This window comes from Umbelopsis ramanniana (genome assembly GCF_025399195.1).
Source record: "Umbelopsis ramanniana AG unplaced genomic scaffold K450scaffold_23, whole genome shotgun sequence".
NCBI classification, from domain to species: domain Eukaryota; kingdom Fungi; phylum Mucoromycota; class Umbelopsidomycetes; order Umbelopsidales; family Umbelopsidaceae; genus Umbelopsis; species Umbelopsis ramanniana.
This window is the reverse complement of record NW_026252109.1, coordinates 24,439-45,050: the sequence shown is the minus strand read 5'-3', so window position 1 is coordinate 45,050 and position 20,612 is coordinate 24,439. Positions and strand designations below refer to the sequence as shown.

Below are 20,612 nucleotides of genomic sequence, written 5' to 3'. Positions count from 1 at the left end.
AGTTCTATCCTAAACGAGTGAACTAATTACGTGAATATCAGAGTTTAACATTTAAAGCGATGTGGACCTTTTATGTTTCCGCATACTGCGAGAATCTCAAAAAACTGGGCGCAATTAACGGGCTAAAACCTGCTGAACGCATTATATGAACATGATCACGTTTTCCTTTTCAAAAACATTTGATACCGGCAGAGAGAGTGCTATAATACCGCACAGGACCTAAAGAAGATGCCAAAAAATGTAGCCCTCTAGTGATGGTTCCTTTGTGCTACTCTTGATTCAATTAAAACTAAAGTCAAAACGTGGATGCTCTCAACTCCTTTGGTATACGTTCCTGATAATGAAAAGTAGCTATAAACTCACCAAAACTATTAAAGTAGCAACAGTCAATCCAGAGATATAGATCCCAGTCAATTCTACTGTTGGGTTGCATGTAGATAGATGATTGAAGGCTTCGATCGCATTAACTCTCATTTTTGTTGTCTCTCCACGCTTTAATTTGTTTTTTTTTTTTCAACAAAACTGTATTGACCATGATTGATGGCATGGGAGTGGACCCATTTACAGGGAGCAAAGCAGGCTGCTATCTCCACCGAACTAAGCTGAGATTTGATAGCCCTGATTCACTGTCCGTACTATTCGTAAACTACAGATAGCGATCATCAGAGAACAGCAGACATTTTATTTTGAAAGGCCGTATCAGGCCGCCTACCGTTGTGTGTTCACAAACGTTGACTCTCCTATCACATCCCCATATCCTGGGAAATTATGAAGCTGTCTGAAAAGTGAAAGATCTACAAAAAATTGACACATTCACGAAACGTTGCTGGCTGAAAAAGTCCAACAAATCGTATCGAAAACCGATCCGCTGGTGACGATACACGCTATCTGATGCAGTCAAGCAAACATTACGGTAAATTTATCGACAACAAGCTTTACTTAATGCAAGGGCAGTACTGCTTGCATCACGTACCTCCCAATCGCGTTGTCACCTCTATTGGCATGAAAAATTCTTGACTCCCTACTGGAATAACAAATGCCTGTCGGGGGATGCGTGATATCTCCGTATGCAAGGTAACAGGGGAGCTCATTCACTGATAAGTTGGATAGCATCCAATATCCGCACTATTTAATAGACTAGTGCAAGTATCATGGTTTCTGACTTCATAGGAAGAGAGATATCCTCCTATTTCGTCATAAAGTCAATTTTTGGCCGCTACATAGCTTCTCGGCACCATGTTTGAGGGTCAGCCAATTAGAAGCAATTAGGTACAACGAGAAGAAAAAAAAATGTCGTCAGACACAACTTTGTCTGAAGGGGCTAAGGGAACTCGTGGCTCTGGTATTTAAGATGACAGAGAAGCGAGCGGCTAGAAATCAGCTCTAGCATTTTATTTTATTTTTTCTTCTAAAAACAACCTATTTTATTACATCCATCATGAAGCTTGCTATCTCTCTGGTCCTTACCGTTTCTTTGTCGTTTGTCCTAGGTTTGGATATATGGGACCAAAATGGTTTCCAAGGACAAAGGACCAACGTGGCAACTGTAAAAAATCGATGTGTACGATTAGATCATCAAGTCAACGGACCCATAGCGTCTGTTAGAGCGGAAACGTGTGACGTCCAGTGCTACGGATTCACCGATGTCTGGTGCGAAGAACAATGGAATCGAATCGATTGCCAAGGATACGCCTATGTGGGATCTGGCACCTTGAAGTCTGTTCGATGCTTATAAAACCCACTTCATACCCGAAAATAATTCCGTTTGCGCGGCGGTGCCTCTCATCAAAGCAAGACGTAGCTCAATGAAGTGATGTTTCATTGGAAGTATATAGTTAGGAATCCTGCTACAGATGGATCTTTTAATAATATCATAATGTAATATTGGTAGTTATTTTATCAAATAAACTATGCCAGAGTATCTCATACGAGGAAAAGAAACGGGAAGGAAGCTTGGATTTTGAAGCATGTCGTGAGTAGGTGCAGACCTATTATTCAAACCCACTCGAGAATAACGAAAGGCAAGGGGGAGCGACATTTACCTATACCGGGAGTGAGCGAGCGATTTCATGATAAACAGTTGCAAAACATAATGCGCCAGCCATACCGGTGTATTTTCATTAAATTTTTATTATTGCAATGACCATCTATGAACATATAATACCATGCTGAATGAATTGAATGTGATATATAAAAAAGAGACAAAGAAGCATAATGTAAAGTACGGAAGAAAATAAGGAACTTGGACTGAAATAGCTCGGTATGGCACATCGGCTACGATAGGAGAGAAAACAAGCAATGATACCCGTAGTACAGGCCATATAAAATGTGAGAGAAAATGATGTTGTCGTGTACCCAGTATAAGACCTTGTTCGAATACATTTTATAGTTGAATGTCTCCAGAAGGACCATTTAAGAAAGTTGAGAGTCAAGGAAGTAAGTGTCTCTTTTGTCGCTACTACCAAAGATTGAGTTTCCAAACAAGCCATTGCATCCAATGGCCGAAAAGCCTGGCAACAGTGCAGTTGGACTGTTGGAGACAGGCTTGGTAAACAGTGGGTTTTTGCTGAACGACAATCGGATGCCTCCTTTCAATGAGTTGCTAAGTATATAACCGTTAAGTTCCGACATCGCCTGGGTTGCTCGGACAACGTCGTCAAACTCAACAAAGCACAGTGGCCCATTGGCCTTGCTTCGAAAGCATAATCGCTTGTATCCCATGCATCTAGAAAAGATTTGACGAAGCTCATCCTCTTTGGTGTTGGGGGGCAAGTTACCAACATAGAGCGTATTACAAGGTGGATTTTGATCGGTCAGATTTCCACTGCTATAACTGCGATATGAAGTCGCAGCCAAACCCGGCGAGGGAAGAGGCGATGCGACGTTGTTCATGCTAAGAAATCGGCTGGATAGCGTCAAATCATCGGAACCAAACAAGGCGTTATTGAATCCTCGTTCATTGTTAGGCTGTAGAGATGTTTTGAGGTTGCTGAGCTGGCGGGCTAACTCATCGTCGGCGTCGGCCATGCTGCGAGAGAGTCGTAGATTTAAACCTTTGGATAGCCGGCTCGACACAAGTCCACCTACATCGTTTCTGGTATCGACTGAACCGCTGCGGTTGGCTATGAAGGAGCTGTTTTCTACTGTAGCCAAGGTGGGAGTTGATGGGCTACTGCTGAATAGGTCATACGAAGCGTCATTGAAATGAATCCCATCGGTCATACTTGGGGAAATGGAATGGAAAGCATCAAATGCGGCTTGAAAGCTTGATTTGCGTGGAATAGCTGGCGGTGGGTTGGAAGTCAAAATAAGGGTGCTTTCACCATTGAAGTTGCGTTTAACTTGTAAGTTTCGCTTTGCCATTTCGACTTTGAGGATACACTTTTGACCCAAGTGATCCCACTGCTTGCCGGAAAGAACCTCTTTGGCTTCCAAGGCATCCAATCTAGTGTAAAGTTTCACGAATCCGATCTGTAGACGATTGAAAAACAGTGGAACGGGTCATTAGTCGACATGGTGACTATAGTATTTACCATGCACAGATTCTTCACAGTTACTAACCTGAGTATTGGATGATTGCTTAGGGGTAGGGATTAAGGTCATCCATGAATCATCTTCCATATCCTTTCCTGAACGAGTCCACAACATGGCAGCTTCATATCCAGGGCAAAAGCAAAAGATGGATTTGAACTCTCTTTCACGCATATCCTCTGGAATGTCAAGGATGCATAGGGTGGAAATTTCTTCGGCTAGTAGATTGCTTGAACTTGAGTTATTGCTACTGAACAAAATGCTTGAATTGGAGCGGCAACTACTGGACATATTCTCCGAGGTCCCGTTTGTACTTCCTGCTATCGCGGAGGTATCATAGGCGCTAGGAGATAGGGGGTGGATAGATGTTTCTTGAACGAAAGGAGTAAAATCAATAGCCATTTATACTGTGGGTGTGGAGTACAAAACGTTGCAATATAGAAAAAAAATTATGCAGATACGAATGGGCGGGAGAGGCACGATGTCAACGGGAATGCTGAAGTACGCACAAAATGGAGGTTTACAATTGAAAGAAAATCAAGTACTGGTTTGAAAGTTACTCACATCTTTTATGGTTGACTTGGCTGGTTGGCATTTCACAAGACTGACTGTCCATAAATATGTATGCGGTCCACGCTTAACATTTGGGCGCGCGCGATCAGGAATGATGCCGTGTCCCAAAATGGGAGGGACATACTTTGTTCTAATGTTTGCCTACCAGCATGCCTCTCTCCTCTGTATATCTAGTCTTTTTGATTTTTATTTTGATAGACTCAAAGCTCTGCTATTTACGTGATAGAAAACACCATGTACTTGGCCGTTTATCGCGCGTGCGTTTTGGTTGGTGATAGTGCGGGATGGGGGAAGGAAAGATTGAAATTTTTCTATTCTTTCAATTTAAGAAAGTGAGCAATGCTGGTGTTCAAAGCATCTAGTTCAGCTTCTAATGCCTTGACCTAAGTTGAGGAATTAAAAATAAAATAAAAATGAATAACTCATATCCAAGTTTGAACCGGACAAATGCAAATGTTTCTACAACATACCTTGGTATCATTGGCTTCCCGAACATCAGCTGGAACTTTGTTCTCATAATCGGAAACGTTCATCTTTTTGATGAGACCTTGCTTGGATTTGTCAACGTTGGCGATCTTCTTTTGAAGCTTTTGAACTTCGGATTCAATATCAACTTGTCCCTTAACCAACAAGTGAACATTGATCTCTTCGGTGATAGTGTACAAAGCACAACCAACGGGCAATTCGTCGCCACTTTGCAAGACCTGAACCTCACTGACACCCTTGGCAAGAGTGGTGATGGATTGGGTTTCGTAACTCAAAATCTTAGCAACGTTGGGGTTGTTGACTTGGACATAAACTACAAAACAATGTTGGGGGTTAGCTGTGATGTCTTGACGCGCATCAACCCTAACGCCGGGCCTGCCTGGCGTTAGTGATCCAAGTTCGACTTACCCTTGGCGTTCTTGGTGATGGTGTATTCAACCATAAGACTTCGAGCAGCCTTAATTATAGAAAAGACCAAATCGAATTCCTTATCAGCTTCGTCATTGTTGTATGAAGGATCCTCAACAGGGAATCTAGCCTTGGTGATGGAAATAGTAGCATCACCTTGACGTCGGTTGAGTCGTTGCCAAAGTTCTTCAGTAACGAAGGGCATGAAAGGATGAAGGAGTCTCAAACCATGGTCCAAGCAGGTGTAAAGAGTATCTTGTGAGCTGCGCTTAGCGAGAGCAGCCTTTTCATCGCCTTCAGTGTTAGCATCGCAGATGGGCTTGATAATTTCCTGCAAATAAACAAAAATGTCAGCTCCACTGATGAACTTAAAACCAGGTCATCAGCAATGAACTTACAATGAAAACATCGCAAAGTTCATAAATCCAAAAGTTGTAAACAATGTTGGTGGCAGCCATGAAGTTGCGATCCTCCAAAGCCTTGTTCGTTTCAATGGCAGCCTTGTTGAGTTTATGCAAAATCCACTTGTCAGCGAGGGACTCGTTACCAGTCAACTTGGTGTCTGGTCTAGGAGTGAAGTTGTCGCCAAGCTTCATCATAGCAAAGCGAGTAGCGTTCCAAAGCTTGTTACAGAACTTGCGGTAACCGTCAACACGAAGGATATCCAAATTGATGTCACGACCACCCGAGGTGTAAGCGCAAAGGGCAAAGCGAAGGGCATCAGTACCGCATTCAGGGATACCGGCAGGATAATCTGCCTTTTGACCAGACATAGCGGTCTTGATCTCACGAGGATCCAAGTTACCTTCGTAAAGCTTATCGTGAAGTCCCTGAAGGGAGATACCTTCAATGACATCGACGGGATCGATAACGTTACCGAGAGACTTTGACATCTTGCGACCGTGAGCATCACGAATCATAGCGTGGCAAAAGATCTCAGCAAAGGGAACCTCTCCAGTCAGCTTGATACCAAGCATGACCATTCTAGCGACCCAGAAGAAGAGAATATCCCAACCAGTTTCAAGCAAGGAGGTAGGGTAGAAGTTCTTCAAGTCTTCAGTGTTATCGGGCCAGCCAAAGATAGAGAATGGCCACAAGCCAGATGAGAACCAAGTATCCAAAACATCAGGATCTTGTTCCAAGGTAAATGACTTGCCAGGGAACTTAGCCTCAGCTTGAGCCTTAGCATCAGCTTCGTTGTGTCCAGAAACCCAAAGATCTCCCTCTTGGATACCGGTGGCATCTTCAAGGCGGATATAGTAGGCAGGGATGCGATGACCCCACCATAATTGACGAGAGATACACCAATCCTGAATGTTACCTAGCCAACGGAACCAATCAGCTTCAGAAGTCTTGGGGAAGATCTTGAGCTTATTGTCGGTGACAGCATTAAGGGCCTCATTGGCCATATCCTTGCAGTCGACCCACCATTGGGGCTTCATGAGAGGTTCGATGATATCACCAGACTTGTTGCAAACGGGGACAACCATTGGGTTTTCCTTGACGCCAACGAAAAGACCCTTCTTCTTGAGTTCCTCAACAATGGCGACTCTGACGTGGAATCTCTTCATACCCTTGAAAGGACCAGCATTCTCGTTGAAGGTACCATCGTCGTTCAAAATGTTGATAAATTCGAGGTTATGGCGCTTGCCAACTTCATAATCGTTGAAATCGTGAGCTGGGGTCATCTTGACGGCACCAGTACCGAAGGACATATCGACAGCAATATCATCTAAGACAATGGGGATACGTCGTCCGTTGAAAGGATGGATAACAAATTTACCATGAAGAGCCTGTCATGATTGAGAAGCATTGAAGGTTAAACAAACTGTGGTATAACAATAGCCTCTACATTGGTTATAGGATGACTGACCTTATAGCGGGCATCTTCAGGGTGGACAGCAATAGCAGTATCACCAAGCATGGTTTCGATACGAGTGGTAGCAACAACAATGCGTTCACCAGTACCTTCGACCTCATAAGCAAACTCGTTCAAGACACCGAATTCAAACTTTTCATCCGCGTCATATCCTGGGACGCTCAACAAAGTACGGCCAGTGAGTTCCTTGTTGTCGACTTCCAAGTTGGACAAGGCAGTGTTTAATTTGACACACCAGTTGATGAGACGGTTGGCACGGTAAATGGTGCCTTCGCGGTGAAGGCGGACGAATGTTTCGATGACAGCCTTGGATAATTTCTAGAATCACAATCATCCTGCATTAATAAACTACACACAAACAGTCAAATCAGCGAAACCATGCTTACAGGATCCATGGTGAAGGCGGCTCTGTCCCAATCATAGGAAGAACCAAGACGGTAGAACTGCTCATAAATGCGGTTGCCGTACTTCTCCTTCCATTCCCAGACCTTTTGAACAAACTCTTCACGTCCAAAATCATGGCGAGTCTTCTTCTCTTCCTTCCACAGCTTCTTTTCAACAACAGCCTGGCATGAAATACCAGCGTGATCAGTACCTGGGTTGAACAAAACGGTCTTGCCCAACATACGGTTCCATCGGATCAAAGCATCTTGAATAGCGACAGTCAAGGCGTGTCCAATGTGAAGAGATCCAGTCACATTGGGGGGAGGGGCGGGGATGACGAAGAGGCCTTCTGGCTTGGGCTTTCCTTCAGCAGTCAATTCAGGCTTGAAGAATTCCTCCTTCAACCACCAATCGTACCAAGCTGACTCGACGATCTTGGGGTTGTAGTTGGCGGCCATTTCCTCAGACATGTCTAGAACGATATGCATGAGTATAGCCGATCAATGCCACGCTAAGCGAATGCTTGACTCACCTTTCTTTTCGCCCTTGGGAGTCTTATTGACATATTCTTCAACAACAGGAGCAGCTTCCTTCTCAGCCTTTGGCTTCTTGGCCTTCTTCTTGTCGGTTGATTCAGTGGCTATAGCGGCGAGCTAAGAATGAAAAGGTGTTAGCGAATCAAGTTTGAAGCGATCCAAGTGTTGTGCCTGGCTGACTATTTTACCTTGGCTTGCTTTGCAGCGAGCTTGGCCAACTTCTCCTTCTTCTTCTCTTCATTCTTAATTTGATTTTTGGTCTTTGGCTGGTCTGCCTGTGGTTCTTGCGCGTTGTCGGCCATGTTGGATGCAAAGCAGGATGAATATTTGACGAGTTGTTTGGTTACAGCAATTTTTAACTACCAGACGGAGTTTTTGTGACTCATTTTTGCTTGTCGCAGGACTGTGTTTCTTTCGATTGACAAGGTCCAAAGAAAAGTTTGAGTCATTGTGAGACACTAGATGAAAGGCATGCTAGTATGGCTCCCAACGAAATTACTCCAGTGCCCAACATAAACACCCAAAAGTCTCCTAATGCCCCCAAGATCCACACAAAATGTAAGTGACCAACGTCGATTCACGGTCAATGACCCTACCATGACCTGCTCACTAAACGTCAACGTAGTTGTGGTAGGAGTATGTGCTTTGGACACCAAAGCGCGATCCAAGCCTATGCGCAATATCTTGAACCGATTGCTCGATCGTGGAGACTTCGAGACGGTTGTATTTGGCGATAATGTTATTTTGAACGAAGGTAGGTTGCTAAATGCAGTGGGCCCAGATGACCGTGCACTGACCATCGGGTGGGGGGTTGAACAAAAACTAAAGTGCCATTAAATATTAACCCACTTCTTTTCTTCCACTGTTAGACGTTGAGGACTGGCCATACTGCGACTTTCTCATATCCTTCTTCTCCAACGGATTTCCTTTGGAAAAGGCCATTGCTTATACTAAACTACACAACCCTTTCCTTATCAATTCTCTGGAAATGCAGATTCTTCTCTGGGACAGACGTCTGGTTCTGTCATTATTGGATGCTGTGGGTGTCCCTACGCCAAAACGTCTGACTGTCAGCCGGGACGGAGGACCCCGCTTACCCGAAGACCTGGCCGCATCCTTGGCAAAATCTTATGGCATGAATGTCAACCAGCCTGTTCCAACGCATGAAGCTAAAATGATCGATAGCGACACCATTGAAGTGGACGGAAAAACCATGAAAAAGCCTTATGTTGAGAAGCCGGTGGACGGAGAAAATCATAATATCAATATATATTATGATAAAGCTCACGGGGGCGGTGGACGCAGGTTGTTCAGGAAGGTAATGCATGCTGGTGATCAATTTTGGGAAGGACACGGGAGCAAAATGGTTTCCGATTTAACCCGTGATGTCCCTAGGTCGGGAACAAGTCTAGCGAATACGACAAGGAACTCTCTCACCCAAGAACCGAAGGATCCTATATTTACGAGCAATTTATGAGCGTCGACAACGCTGAGGATGTCAAAGTGTACACCATTGGTCCAAATTTTGTGCACGCTGAAACGCGAAAGTAAGTTTCACAGCACGCAACCTAATGAGCACATCCCAAATGGAGTATTCACCGTCTTCCCTAAACTAGGTCTCCAGTGGTCGATGGTGTAGTGAGGCGTAATACCGACGGAAAGGAAGTTCGTTATATTACCGAGTTGTCTCCCGACGAGAAAGAAATGGCTCGTAAGATCACCATAGCTTTTGGCCAAACCATCTGTGGTTTCGATTTACTGCGGGTAGGTGGTCGATCCTATGTCATTGATGTCAATGGCTGGTCTTTTGTGAAGGGAAATGATAACTATTACGACAACTGCGCCAAAATTTTGAGCGACATGTAAGTTTTTTTGGCGTTTTATGTTTTTTTATTTGTTTTTATTATAATAGTGTGGGGTCAGTAGGCTACACGTGCTAATGCTTGTTGTAGGTTCCACGAAGTCATTCGCAAGAAATGGAGACTATCGCCCGTCCAGGAATTAAGACCATCTATCGAGACTTCGTTTGAAAATACCTGGAGACTCAAAGGTTTTCTCGTGGTGTTCCGACATGCTGATCGCACCCCAAAGCAGAAAATGAAGTTCACTTTCAAAAGTCAGCCGTTTATGGATTTGCTAGGTGGCAGTACCGAAGAAGTCATTCTTCGCCAAGAGCATCAGTTGAAACTGGTCGCTCAAGCTACAGCTAAAGCCATAGAAATTGGCAGTGAGTCTCGGGAAAATCTACTGCCCTTGAAAGAGATTTTAGACAACAAGAGTAGCCTACCCGGCACAAAAGTCCAGTTGAAGCCGAGCATCAACAAAGAAGACGGAAAGGTTCAAAAGCTACAGTTGATTGTGAAATGGGGTGGCGAATTCACCCACGCCGCTTTACATCAATCTCGAGATTTAGGAGACAATATGCGAAAAGACATCATTGTCATGAATCGGCAGCTGCTGGATAACGTGAAGATCTACACGAGCTCGGAAAGACGTGTTCGAGCCACCGCTGATGTGTTTGCCTCCAGTTTCCTCAACACAGCAGAAATCCCAAAAAATATGGTGGTGACCAGCAAAGCCTTGTTGGACGATAGCAATGCTGCCAAGGAGCCCATGGACAAAGCCAAGGCTGAACTTCGAGAACTTTTGAAAGAGGAAGGCAACCAGGCCAACTGGAGAGATTACATGTGGCCAAAGGACATACCTGAACCAAGAATTGTTGTTGATCGGGTTATAGACATACTCCATAGAATGCGGGACACCATGCATAAGAATTGGACAAAACTGGACGTAGACAACATTCAGGCTCGATGGTGCTGTAATGAGACTGCCAACCTCTATAGAGAACGCTGGGAAAAACTGTTCAAGGAATGTTGTGATGTTGAAAAAGGTCACTGGGACCCATCCAAGGTGTCAGAACTGTATGATTCTTTGAAATACGATGCCCTGCACAACCGAACCTTTCTGGAAACCATCTTCGTTGACCCCAATGCCAAAGCAGGAGAAGCTGGCTCATTGGAAGAACTGAAAGAGCTCTTCAAGATGGCCAGTGCCTTATTCGATCTGATTGCCCCTCAAGAATATGGTGTTACTGCTGAAGAAAAATTAGAAATCGGTCTCCTTACCAGTTTGCCATTGCTCAGGAAGATCCTGAGTGATCTTGAAGATATTAGAACAGCCGAAGGACCACGGACTCGGTTCTATTTCACAAAAGGTGAGTGATAGTGTTTTTCAGTGCTTTGCAGAACTTGCTGGCAAAATTCGATACAGACAGTTTCAACTTATCATTTAAAACCAACAGAATCCCATGTGCATACACTACTCAATGTTGTATTCCAGTCACAACTACCAACCCTGCTTCAGCGAAATGATATTCCTGAGCTTGATTGTAAGTAGATTGCCATGACTATAGATTATCTGCTATGTGAACCAACCCACTTTATGCAATATGACTCACGTTTTTATTCGTTAACAGATCTTACACAAATTACATTTGAACTCTACGAACGAAACATTAATCCTGATCGACGCAGTAGCCATAGTACCAGCCCTGTCGCTGGCAGCCCTCTTACCAGTAGCCCAGCTCGAAGTAGTCCCATCCAGCCTGAAAAAGAGTATTCTCTACGCATTTCTTACTCACCCGGAGCCAACTACCCCAATATTATGGACTTGCAAATGGATGCTAAGCACTGTTTGAATGTCGCTCGACGACGGTAAGTGGTTACCCCGGACTGAGAAAATAAGAGTCTGAGTTTCTAGAACTGACGTGGTTCAATTTCCAGGGTCTTGACCGACTTCCTCCCGTTCACCAAAGCGTTGTCGTCGTACAAACAGCTTTTTGAAGATGATAAAATAGATGAAATTGAACGCGTGATTGAAGAAAAGCGCTACCATTATGCTCAAGAAGATGAACCCGATGAAGTGGCAGAAAAAGTCATCACCAACCTTGGCCAGTTAGCAGCATCCTCCAACCAACATGTACAGTAGCTTTTAGTATTAAAAATGTAGTCTTTTTTATAAAGAAATTTTTTGAGTTTCCGTCACGCTTTCCCCGTTATTTTCCTCTTCTGCTCATCATTGAAGCTTCAACAGCATTCATGTTGCGTACTACTGTAAGCTGACCGTGACCACCGTTTAGAAAACATCTCGAGTCTTGACCGTTTCTCTATCTTGACTCCCCAGTACTCGCCGCTTTCAACAGCATTCCGTGTCGCATTGCAGGGTCGACGATCCTTTTCGCAGGTAACGATCATGTCGAGATTGAAAGTTCAGATGTTTCATCAGCAAAGCTTATGTCGTCCTTTATTTTACAGTCTCACTTTCTCGCTAACAAGCGGTGGTCTGACCTCGTTCATCGCACCAAGGCGGCTTCTCACATCCATGAGATTTCCGCTGCGGAGCTGAACAACCATATTCAAGGCCAGAGTCCTAGTTCGTCTGAAACTGCTCCAGTTATCATTGATGTTCGCGAGGGCAGCGAATTAGAGTTGGGCAAGGTAACAGTAGATGAGAAGGAAGGAATGAAATGTAATCTGTCATTTGAACTGACTAACCTTTCCTCCATAGATTCCACATGCTATTTCCATCCCGCGAGGCGTTCTGGAGTTGAGAATCGAAAAAATCGTCAATATCGACTCCAACAGACCCATTGTCCTTTATTGTGCTGGAGGTTTACGTAGTGTCATGGCAGCTGAAGCATTGCAGCGAATGGGATATGATAATGAGAAAATCAAGAGCCTTAACGGAGGCTTTGAACTCTGGAGAGAAGAAGGCTATGACATTGAGTGCTAGATATTGTACTATTACTGCATCACATCCAAAAATTACAATGAAATAAAAATACCAGTGATTTAATAACAACGGTGGGCTCGATGCGATTTTATTAATTACAAAATGGAGTTCATAGCCGCTTGGCTCGACTCTCTGTCTCGAAAATGATCATACGCCACAGCTTCATGACAAACATACTGGCTTCTTCATCCAATGCCTAGGAGAAATTGGGCATTAGTCACATCACCTCTGTGTTTGTCCATCATCAAACCTAACTTACCATCTCAAGTTCTTTTGCCAATGCATTAGGGGGCTGCCGCTTCTTTAAAAAGTCCAGCACAAACTGGGTCAATTCATCTTCCTGGACACCCAATAGCTCTACGATCTTTTTGGAAATAAATGGTCTCAATTTCTTTTCTAGTGTATCCTGTATCAACAAAGGGTCAGTAAAAATGCTGTAGGTATACACGACGAATAGTATTTTCAAATCTTGCTTGACTTGACTTCCACTTACATTATCCAATTCATCCCATTTGATATGCCAGCTCCAAAGACCTTCTTGTGACGCAGGAATGGAATCAATAAGCTGCTTGACCTTCCTTTTACGCTCCTCAGGGTTGCCTACAGTGTCTGGGTGATCGAGTTCACCATAGTCCAAAGGCACCAAGACGCGTTTCTTTCTCTTGGCAGTCTCATCGTCATCCTCATCATCTTCACCACCAACAAGATTGGCTCGTCGCTTGATAGCTTTGCCAAAGCTGATTTTGGTATGTATCTTGGCTCCCGCTGCAAGCCCTTTACCGCTCTTGATTTCTTCCTCTTCACGCCGTCTCTGTTCTTCAATTTCATCCTGTTCTCGCTTTCGGTCGCGATCGTCTGCCTGTGCTTCGCGATCTCGAACAGGGCCTCTTCGGGAGAGCCATTTGTCACTGGAAGATAAGAAAAGGTTAAGGGTCGTGTCCACATAAAAAAGCGATAGAAACAGAGCCATATGTATTTACCGGTTTCTATAAAAATCTTCAACTTCAGCCTCTCTGTCGTCGTTCCATTCCGCTAACCGAACAGCCATGGTTTCTTTGTCTAGTTTCTCTCGCTCAGCGATTTCCAATTCCTTGTTAGCATCACGTTCGTAATTGCGAGCCATTTTGGCTTCTCGTTGTTCCCATCGTCGTTCACGCTCGCGGAATGCAATATCCATTTCCTGTTCTCTCTTCTCTTGTCGTCTTCTTTCCACTTCATCTTCATCGTCAATGTCCATCATACCGTCATCATGGGCCGCTTCTCGCACAAATGCTTGTCGAGGCATATGGTGGTGGCTGCTTCCGCTATGGTCTCTGGATGGACCTGAAGGAAGGGCAAAAGGTGACTCGCGTTCTCGTCGTTCAGCTTCTAATCTATCCCTTTCACGCTGTCTTTCTTCCTCTTTTCGTCTCTTCTCTTGCTCTCGCTGTGCGGCTCGTTCGCGGAAGTAGGCGATTTCCTTGGATATAACATCTTTCTGTTCGGCCGTTATATCATCGTCCATCTCGTTTGGCTGATCATTAGTATGAGCTTCATCGTTTCCAGCTGGAGCGGCATGCTGCTCAATGTCGGCTGTTCCTGGTTCTGATCGAGTGAGCATGGCTTCGACATGTCGGCGGACTGCTTCCTCTGCCTTGGTATCAAACTCTTGATCTTGCTGTAAAACAAACGCGGCAGGAGGGTAAGTTCAATGTAATATTTTTTCCCAACTTCTTTAATACTTCACTTACAGGGTTGGATCCGCGAGATTGCTGATGTTGGTCAAGGTACCTTCGGACATTGTCATCAGCTTTGACCTGAGATAAAATTTCCCAAAAGATTAGACAAAGCTATGCAAAACGGATAATACTCAAATACTAACAATTAATTTCTTTTTGATGTCGCTTCCGTCAAGTGCCTGAAGCGTGACGCCTGGGGACCCACCTTCGCCACCAAGAACGCGCAGCGCTCGCAACACGCTGTCTGGATCAGCATACTCGGCGAACCCGAATCCTTTTGGCTTCCCGGTTTGGTCTCTCAAGCGCTTCCAATTGACCAATTCACCGCATTCCTATGTAGAGAGTAATTAGTACTGTTGACAAATGGTTTTTTTTTTCTATTCAAATACAAGATATGGTTACTCACCTTCAAAAGAGCTTCAATCCATCCGTCACTGATGCCAGGGGCAATGGCACCGACAAACAAAGTGGTAAGTTTGCTATTGTCTGCTGCAGGAGGACCATGCGATTGTGCATTCGGTGGTCCTGACATAAAAGGGCCACCTGGAGGACGGTATTGTGATCCCATGGGTGGTGGTCCACCGAATGGAGGTCGCATAGGAGGTGGACCGCCGTATCCTGGAGGTGGACCTTGATTCATAGGCGGTGGTCGTCCATATGGATTAGGAGCGTTGGGTGGGGGTTGCTGGTAAGCGTAAGGGTTTGGTCGATATGGATCCATCAGGTTTTGCGGATCTCAGGACGAGCTCAGTCTTTTTGAAATGGAAAAAGCAGCTCAAACAAAAAAATCCAAGCGATCACGTCGTCATGTGACTCGACCTCTCGTTTGCCTAACGCACAAAAAGAAACATATTCTTTCTTAACAACCCTAATACAAATAGACATTAGAACGAGGGACTCAAAAGACATATCAGAAAATTGATAAGGGCCAGTAATTGGAAAAACGGCCAACACAAGCACTGACAAGACGCAATGACTACCAACAATTTTCAATAGTGGAGTGCCACCAACTCAGCAGCCAGCTCAAGTACTTACTACCTCCAATAAAGAAGGTCAGAAAAAACGATTTCCCTTTTATACAAGGATGGTAGACTAATCCGTGAGGTTTTCAATGCGGGTTTTACAAAAAGATAGATTTAAGATACGCTCGAAGCGTGAACATCGTATTTGATCTTCAAAGAAAACACATATCGATGGTCTGCCAGAAGCAACGTTTCCAAGGTAAGATGTCTTCGTCAGTAGCTTTTCATCATCAAATAGAAATTAATCGTACCTTTACTAAGATTCAATGAAGAGAAAAGTATAAAAGAAGTGTCAAAAACGATTCATTATCTTTTTTAAAGACTTCCATAATACCTTCCTTCTTCTCTATTCTCTGTTGCCCTATAATTTGCCAGATTCTACCCACTTTCAGCAATACGTGTCAAAATTTGTGACTAAACCTCACACCTCTCCCCCTTCCCTACGTCCAACATTTATATGCTGATTCAGAAGCATAGCTTCCGGTTTATTAGGAAACAACAGGGTATCATTCTACTCGATCAAAGGTCTAATCAGCCAGCTGTTCTTGTCATGCAGCTATCTTTGAATCGTGGGCACTACTTCGAGGGCCATTTTTGAGAGATTTTGTCCTCTCAACCAGACGCTTTGCCTCCATGGCTTTGTGAATAATGGTACCGCGTACTTTGGATCGTTTGGTGCCAAGATTACTGGTATTAATACTATTTTTTCGTCTTTCTTTTCGTCTTCCTCGGAACATGTCTCGTCTCCTTTCGATATCAGCGTCCGAGATGTCAGTGGGTGAGCCCAGTTTTCTAAAAGTGGTCTAAGAGAGCCGTGAGGTTAGCGTAACCATTCCTTTTTTTTTTGGTTTGGCACTAATCCTATGCTGTAGACTACTTACCTCCATGAGACGATGGCAGTCCAGCATTCTCTTTGGCATATTCTGAAAGGCGGGTGTTATTTTGTGCACGGTAAAACAGAGAGCTACAGTCACCTTGTCTGGGAATACTGACCTGTACAACTTGGAAAACTTCCAACGGATCGTCCACCTCTAAAATCTTTTGCTCGTTCAGCTTGAAAATGGCTAAGGCGACTCTAAACAAGACCTTTTGACCCTCACTATGAAAAATAAGAAAGCCTACAATCAGCACATACATAACGGAAAGGAAACAGTGAAAAGCACTTACTAGAACAAACAATCCCAAACACGTAGTACCGACTGTCAAACAAAAAGCGGGAACGTGTTCAGCCATGATGTGCTACCACAACATGGTCATAAAAAGCCCCACTTACCTCGGTTGGCAGAATGTTGATAAACAGGGTTAGGAACCAATGACTGGTGACAAGCGTAATGGTAGGCATCGTGGCGCCGTCGACATCCTTTTCACATTCCCAAAAGCCCTTGCCACTAGAGATCTTGTTCCAGATATGGGGTAATCGCTCCCATATGAACATCATCAAGACAGTTTGATCAATATTGGCACCTTCCATGGTGATATCGTAAATACCATCAGGAAGAATATCTTGGATGATGGTGACCAATGTCCAGAAGGCACGCTCTTCGTCCATGAAGAGCAATAGCATGCCAGCAATGTAGTTGAGTGACTGGCAATAGCCAATATGCGGACAATAGACAGAAAACGCATACAGCACTCGTCGTAAAGACAGAATGGCTGGAATATCCTCAGTGGACATCGTCACACTGCCATCGGCATTATCGGTGGTGGATTTAAACTTGGCATTTTCTGGAAACGTTCGGTGAAGATCTACAGGGGGCAGGATAAACATATTAAGAGCCACGTTACGCATTTAAATGAAAAAGCATGCTCGGTTGCCATACCTCGTTCGATGATTTCACAAAACTCATTATCGTCTTTTCCTTGTTCAGCCAATTGCACCTGTGTTTGGTACAATCCAGGATTCGCTGTATATTTCGCTTCAGCTCCGCTGTAATGGAACCAAGCATCACCACGAAGATCCGCTGGAATTCCCTTGCGAACGTATCGTTTGACTATGGGAAAGGGGCTTTCTTTGTAAGACATGCTACCATAGCTTCATGAAAGGCTCTTCATCATCATCTTACATTTAGAGCTCGGTTCTGGCCATTTTCCATCATTCTCCGTTAAAATTTGCTGCCACTTCTGAGCACGTCGATCGACAATGGGTTGGTATAATTTGTCGTGTTCATGATGATCTTCGACTGATAGCCATTGGCTTGACATCTTGAATCCATATTGATCTCTGAATGCAAAGACGCTGCGTTAGAGAAAACCTACCCTTGTGCGCCGATAATCTTTCCAATTCTTTCTAAGCAACATTAACATAGCCTTCCCCAAAATGTCCTACCTTTCATCATCGGGGTCTTCTTTCGGAGGTGGAGGAGGATAGGTCGATAGGGAGCCGTCATCGTATAACTCAGTATGCTCTTTATCTTTCGAGTTCCGATCAGCGGCGGTTTGCTTTCTGTGTAGGAAATGCATACTAGAATTCCGTCGTGGTATAGTGGGGGTAGGGGGTAAAAGAGTTGGCTGTGAGGATGTTGAAGGTTTCCGCGGGCTCAACTTTATTCTCAACGAAGTACTAAGAGACTTGGATGGTGTGATAGTGGGTGTAGACGTCGTGGGTATAGGTAACGGTGGTAATGGGGTGTCAGAATGCTGGGAGCTGGCAGAAGATTTCGCCTTCATCAGATTGGTGGAGTGGGATCGTTGTAGAGGGATGGGCATGGTTGGAGTCACTAAGAAGGCAGTATATGCTTTTTAAACGCTATGCGATATATTTAATATAAATTTCGTTTATGCGACTTACGGTATGCTGATTGCGATTGCGTCCGTGTTGCTTTTCTCATGAAAATTCCGTTCATCCCTAGGGAATGACTTGGCGGTTGCGGTTGAAGGGTATCCTGAGTGTGAGTGGTGGAGTAGTCATAATCTTTGGCAATAGGCACAGGTGGTTCATCGTCATCCGAAGCGGATTCATGAGATGAGTTTCCATGGCTATCGCCTAGGTATTGCGGAGACAAGGTAGTGGAGTGGTCGTCTTGATAGCTATACGCCGCCAGTCTTGATTTATGAGAAGGAGCCATGGTCTTTGACTCGTAACTCGGTCTTCGAGCAGTTTCTTGACCTATCCGAGTACCCATATATTGTGTGTGAAAGCTAGAGTCTGATTTCTGGCGGCGAATGACATCAGCTGGCCTGAGAGTAAATGATGATGCTCTCAAGCGGAATCGAGGGTTTGGTTTGGATAGGGGCTCAGGAGCTGTATCCGATGTATTCTTATCGTCCACGGCCACATTTCGAGACATTCTGTATTTTTAGCAAAGGAAGACGGGACGTCCTTCAATTTCGGTCGGGGAGTGTGTTAGGCGAAATTAGCCCGTAAAAGAAGTCCGCTGCATGATGCACCCCACCCCACCTGCGGTTGATCCTTTCTTCAACAAACACGGCCTTGCCCATGGGCTACAACACCTTACTCGCCGTGAAAAAGGGATGGCGTGTACGTGTAGAGTGTGTCTTTATTACGCTTTATGGAGGCTGGGCCCTTCTACTCTACTGGATACAATTCGATACTTTCGCATAGTCCATTTGCCATAGGAACAAAGGATTAAACCAGGGATATAACCTCCGCTGGAGCCAAAGTGGCATGAGAAACAATTCCCAAACTTCTCAAAGTGACACAATCAAAGCTGTGCAATCAGTCGCGTCAGTCCTTGTGGTGCAAAATTTAAAGCGAACAGACATTGCCATTGCCCTAATAGCATGCAAGGGCAAATTAGTATCACCCAACTTCGTCTCCCATTTCTCTTTTTTTTCTGTGCTGTACTCACCTGTAACGATCATGAAATCGTCGCTGACACCAACGGTACAAACAAAGCCATCCACACCAATATTGTCCAATAGCTGTTGCACTCTGCTGTCGTGGGGACAATGTAGTCGCTGAGAGATTGTTCGCTTTGTCTTTCCTATTTTTTCCCATTCTAGCGCTTTGATGGTATGTCCTCGGGTATTGGTGTCGGTGTCTATCACGATGGCTCTACTCTTATTCACAAATTCAAAGGTATCCCATCGGACGTTGTGTCCTGGTAATTCAGTTCGCCATATTCGTACACGAGGCGATAATGTGGGTGCATCCTCGTGCCGCAGAGGCCATGTCATGTGGTATAAATGGTACAACGAATCTCTAAGGAAAGTGATGAATAAGTCAGTACATGGGCATCCCCTCTCTGATCTCTCCTACTTCTCCCCACGCTATGCAAGGGCCTTATTGTGGAGACCCACCCATAGCCAAACTTACTGGTGGAAGTTGAAGATAGTGCCTTGGGGGGTTTCTGATGTGAGTGGTTCTGAGACAGCGGCCATAAGCGTGATAGGACCCATTTCACTCAAAGTAAACTGGGCAAAGTTGACTCGAGCTCTAGGAGGCAAGCGAGGTAAAACATGCGAACGGACATGCTCCAGCTTAGAGGAGCCGGCCTCTTCACTTGTGGTGAATACACGGATCAATCCATTGTCACTAAGGGCGATGATATACGGTTCGTATATATCAACAGCCACGATTTTGCTGGGGTCAGGAGTTGGATCAGCTTCCATGGTGCCAGCGGGATCCCATACCACCAACGCCCCAGAGGAATATCCAGCCACGATGATATCTTGCTCCGCTCGCAAAGTGGTGATGGTGCCATAGTTGTTATCGTTTATATACGTGTCTCGGGTATAGCCTGTTTCTAGATTGTACACTTTGACCACCGATGAGCTGAGTCGCGGAAAAGAAAGCGGTGAGCCCCTAATAGATTTATGCTGAGCGGAGTGCAGCGAATCACTTACTTTTCGACAGCAGCGGCCAACGTATGGTTTTCCACAACCATGTCGATGACGGAGAACCTCAGTCCACGTAGCTTGCAAACCAAGCGTGTTTTACCAGTCTTTAGGTCCCACAGACGAAGACTATCATCGTCTAGAAACGTACAAACCACATAAGGGTACCGAAAAATCATTTTTCCGATATTGTTGCTTGGCAGCCCTGTCAGCCTTTTGAGGGAGCATACTTTCCCTGTTTCCCAATTTTTTTCTCTAGTATACAATAGTACAGCTAAAGGAGCCCAAACAGGAGAGTCCAATGTAGTTGGAAGCTGATCTGGCCAAGAGTACAGTTCATCCAGGGATATATGATGTACATAATTGTAAAATGCCTAAGCGTATGTTCCAGTTTTAATTTAATACTTTGCCTTCCAAGGGACATGATACAATTTGCTGATACTTACTCTACTATTTTTGACGATTTTCCGAAACTGTTGATTCACCT

At 44.6% G+C, this 20,612-nt stretch overlaps 8 protein-coding genes across 8 annotated transcripts; 3 read left to right on the top strand and 5 right to left on the bottom strand.

The window, feature by feature from the left end:
* Positions 1 to 1,393: 1,393 nt before the first annotated feature.
* On the top strand, positions 1,394 to 1,932 carry K450DRAFT_238315 (uncharacterized protein). The gene has a single exon (XM_051588574.1). The coding sequence runs from the start codon at positions 1,439 to 1,441 to the stop codon at positions 1,733 to 1,735; it is 297 nt and encodes a 98-aa protein (XP_051445135.1). The 5' UTR covers positions 1,394 to 1,438; the 3' UTR covers positions 1,736 to 1,932.
* Positions 1,933 to 2,130: 198 nt separating this feature from the next.
* Positions 2,131 to 4,096, bottom strand: K450DRAFT_280124 (uncharacterized protein). The gene is made up of 2 exons (XM_051593353.1): positions 3,562 to 4,096; positions 2,131 to 3,471 (listed from the first exon to the last, which is right to left on the bottom strand). The coding sequence occupies exons 1-2, from the start codon at positions 3,931 to 3,933 to the stop codon at positions 2,413 to 2,415; spliced, it is 1,431 nt and encodes a 476-aa protein (XP_051445134.1). The 5' UTR covers positions 3,934 to 4,096; the 3' UTR covers positions 2,131 to 2,412.
* A 275-nt stretch (positions 4,097 to 4,371) lies between these two features.
* On the bottom strand, positions 4,372 to 8,393 carry K450DRAFT_238309 (uncharacterized protein). The gene is made up of 8 exons (XM_051588573.1): positions 7,986 to 8,393; positions 7,794 to 7,914; positions 7,264 to 7,733; positions 6,872 to 7,195; positions 5,397 to 6,791; positions 4,999 to 5,329; positions 4,575 to 4,903; positions 4,372 to 4,487 (listed from the first exon to the last, which is right to left on the bottom strand). Exons 1-8 carry the CDS (start codon positions 8,097 to 8,099, stop codon positions 4,416 to 4,418), a joined length of 3,156 nt encoding a protein of 1,051 aa, XP_051445133.1. The 5' UTR covers positions 8,100 to 8,393; the 3' UTR covers positions 4,372 to 4,415.
* Positions 7,984 to 11,526, top strand: K450DRAFT_238306 (uncharacterized protein). The gene is made up of 8 exons (XM_051588572.1): positions 7,984 to 8,355; positions 8,423 to 8,551; positions 8,667 to 9,115; positions 9,193 to 9,344; positions 9,414 to 9,659; positions 9,750 to 11,011; positions 11,099 to 11,185; positions 11,273 to 11,526. Exons 1-8 carry the CDS (start codon positions 8,277 to 8,279, stop codon positions 11,512 to 11,514), a joined length of 2,646 nt encoding a protein of 881 aa, XP_051445132.1. The 5' UTR covers positions 7,984 to 8,276; the 3' UTR covers positions 11,515 to 11,526.
* Position 11,527: 1 nt separating this feature from the next.
* On the top strand, positions 11,528 to 12,643 carry K450DRAFT_238302 (uncharacterized protein). Its single transcript, XM_051588571.1, has 4 exons — positions 11,528 to 11,909; positions 11,980 to 12,039; positions 12,111 to 12,293; positions 12,364 to 12,643. Exons 1-4 carry the CDS (start codon positions 11,895 to 11,897, stop codon positions 12,586 to 12,588), a joined length of 483 nt encoding a protein of 160 aa, XP_051445131.1. The 5' UTR covers positions 11,528 to 11,894; the 3' UTR covers positions 12,589 to 12,643.
* On the bottom strand, positions 12,587 to 15,057 carry K450DRAFT_238293 (uncharacterized protein). Its single transcript, XM_051588570.1, has 7 exons — positions 14,713 to 15,057; positions 14,450 to 14,638; positions 14,319 to 14,384; positions 13,569 to 14,245; positions 13,082 to 13,496; positions 12,848 to 12,994; positions 12,587 to 12,784 (listed from the first exon to the last, which is right to left on the bottom strand). The coding sequence occupies exons 1-7, from the start codon at positions 15,025 to 15,027 to the stop codon at positions 12,698 to 12,700; spliced, it is 1,896 nt and encodes a 631-aa protein (XP_051445130.1). The 5' UTR covers positions 15,028 to 15,057; the 3' UTR covers positions 12,587 to 12,697.
* A 723-nt stretch (positions 15,058 to 15,780) lies between these two features.
* K450DRAFT_238282 (uncharacterized protein) lies at positions 15,781 to 18,802 on the bottom strand. Its single transcript, XM_051588569.1, has 9 exons — positions 18,117 to 18,802; positions 17,655 to 18,045; positions 17,392 to 17,549; positions 17,149 to 17,319; positions 16,602 to 17,074; positions 16,496 to 16,527; positions 16,322 to 16,427; positions 16,210 to 16,251; positions 15,781 to 16,131 (listed from the first exon to the last, which is right to left on the bottom strand). The coding sequence occupies exons 1-9, from the start codon at positions 18,613 to 18,615 to the stop codon at positions 15,877 to 15,879; spliced, it is 2,127 nt and encodes a 708-aa protein (XP_051445129.1). The 5' UTR covers positions 18,616 to 18,802; the 3' UTR covers positions 15,781 to 15,876.
* On the bottom strand, positions 18,796 to 20,597 carry K450DRAFT_238270 (uncharacterized protein). The gene is made up of 4 exons (XM_051588568.1): positions 20,577 to 20,597; positions 20,135 to 20,499; positions 19,605 to 20,063; positions 18,796 to 19,490 (listed from the first exon to the last, which is right to left on the bottom strand). Exons 2-4 carry the CDS (start codon positions 20,302 to 20,304, stop codon positions 18,977 to 18,979), a joined length of 1,143 nt encoding a protein of 380 aa, XP_051445128.1. The 5' UTR covers positions 20,305 to 20,499; positions 20,577 to 20,597; the 3' UTR covers positions 18,796 to 18,976.
* Between the last annotated feature and the right edge of the window lie 15 nt (positions 20,598 to 20,612).

Bases quoted from the DNA above. Each gene is read 5' to 3' on its own strand.
- K450DRAFT_238315 (XM_051588574.1), top strand. From the start codon at position 1,439: ATGAAGCTTGCTATCTCTCTGGTCCTTACCGTTTCTTTGTCGTTTGTC.
- K450DRAFT_280124 (XM_051593353.1), bottom strand. From the start codon at position 3,933: ATGGCTATTGATTTTACTCCTTTCGTTCAAGAAACATCTATCCACCCC. The intron at 3,472-3,561 runs GTTAGTAACTGT...AATCGTCTACAG, and splicing joins AGCAATCATCCAATACTCAG to ATCGGATTCGTGAAACTTTA.
- K450DRAFT_238309 (XM_051588573.1), bottom strand. From the start codon at position 8,099: ATGGCCGACAACGCGCAAGAACCACAGGCAGACCAGCCAAAGACCAAA. The intron at 6,792-6,871 runs GTCAGTCATCCT...CAATCATGACAG, and splicing joins CTGAAGATGCCCGCTATAAG to GCTCTTCATGGTAAATTTGT. The intron at 5,330-5,396 runs GTAAGTTCATTG...GTTTATTTGCAG, and splicing joins AACTTTGCGATGTTTTCATT to GAAATTATCAAGCCCATCTG.
- K450DRAFT_238306 (XM_051588572.1), top strand. From the start codon at position 8,277: ATGGCTCCCAACGAAATTACTCCAGTGCCCAACATAAACACCCAAAAG. The intron at 9,345-9,413 runs GTAAGTTTCACA...TCCCTAAACTAG, and splicing joins GTGCACGCTGAAACGCGAAA to GTCTCCAGTGGTCGATGGTG. The intron at 9,660-9,749 runs GTAAGTTTTTTT...TGCTTGTTGTAG, and splicing joins GCCAAAATTTTGAGCGACAT to GTTCCACGAAGTCATTCGCA.
- K450DRAFT_238302 (XM_051588571.1), top strand. The intron at 12,040-12,110 runs GTAACGATCATG...TTTATTTTACAG, and splicing joins GTCGACGATCCTTTTCGCAG to TCTCACTTTCTCGCTAACAA. The intron at 12,294-12,363 runs GTAACAGTAGAT...TTTCCTCCATAG, and splicing joins GCGAATTAGAGTTGGGCAAG to ATTCCACATGCTATTTCCAT.
- K450DRAFT_238293 (XM_051588570.1), bottom strand. From the start codon at position 15,027: ATGGATCCATATCGACCAAACCCTTACGCTTACCAGCAACCCCCACCC. The intron at 13,497-13,568 runs GTAAATACATAT...CTTATCTTCCAG, and splicing joins GAAGATTTTTATAGAAACCG to TGACAAATGGCTCTCCCGAA. The intron at 12,785-12,847 runs GTAAGTTAGGTT...AATTTCTCCTAG, and splicing joins TGGCAAAAGAACTTGAGATG to GCATTGGATGAAGAAGCCAG.
- K450DRAFT_238282 (XM_051588569.1), bottom strand. From the start codon at position 18,615: ATGTCTCGAAATGTGGCCGTGGACGATAAGAATACATCGGATACAGCT. The intron at 18,046-18,116 runs GTAAGTCGCATA...CTGCCTTCTTAG, and splicing joins GCAATCGCAATCAGCATACC to TGACTCCAACCATGCCCATC. The intron at 17,320-17,391 runs GTAAGATGATGA...CCTTTCCCATAG, and splicing joins GCCAGAACCGAGCTCTAAAT to TCAAACGATACGTTCGCAAG.
- K450DRAFT_238270 (XM_051588568.1), bottom strand. From the start codon at position 20,304: ATGATTTTTCGGTACCCTTATGTGGTTTGTACGTTTCTAGACGATGAT. The intron at 20,064-20,134 runs GTAAGTGATTCG...TCCGCGACTCAG, and splicing joins TTGGCCGCTGCTGTCGAAAA to CTCATCGGTGGTCAAAGTGT. The intron at 19,491-19,604 runs GTAAGTTTGGCT...CACTTTCCTTAG, and splicing joins ACTATCTTCAACTTCCACCA to AGATTCGTTGTACCATTTAT.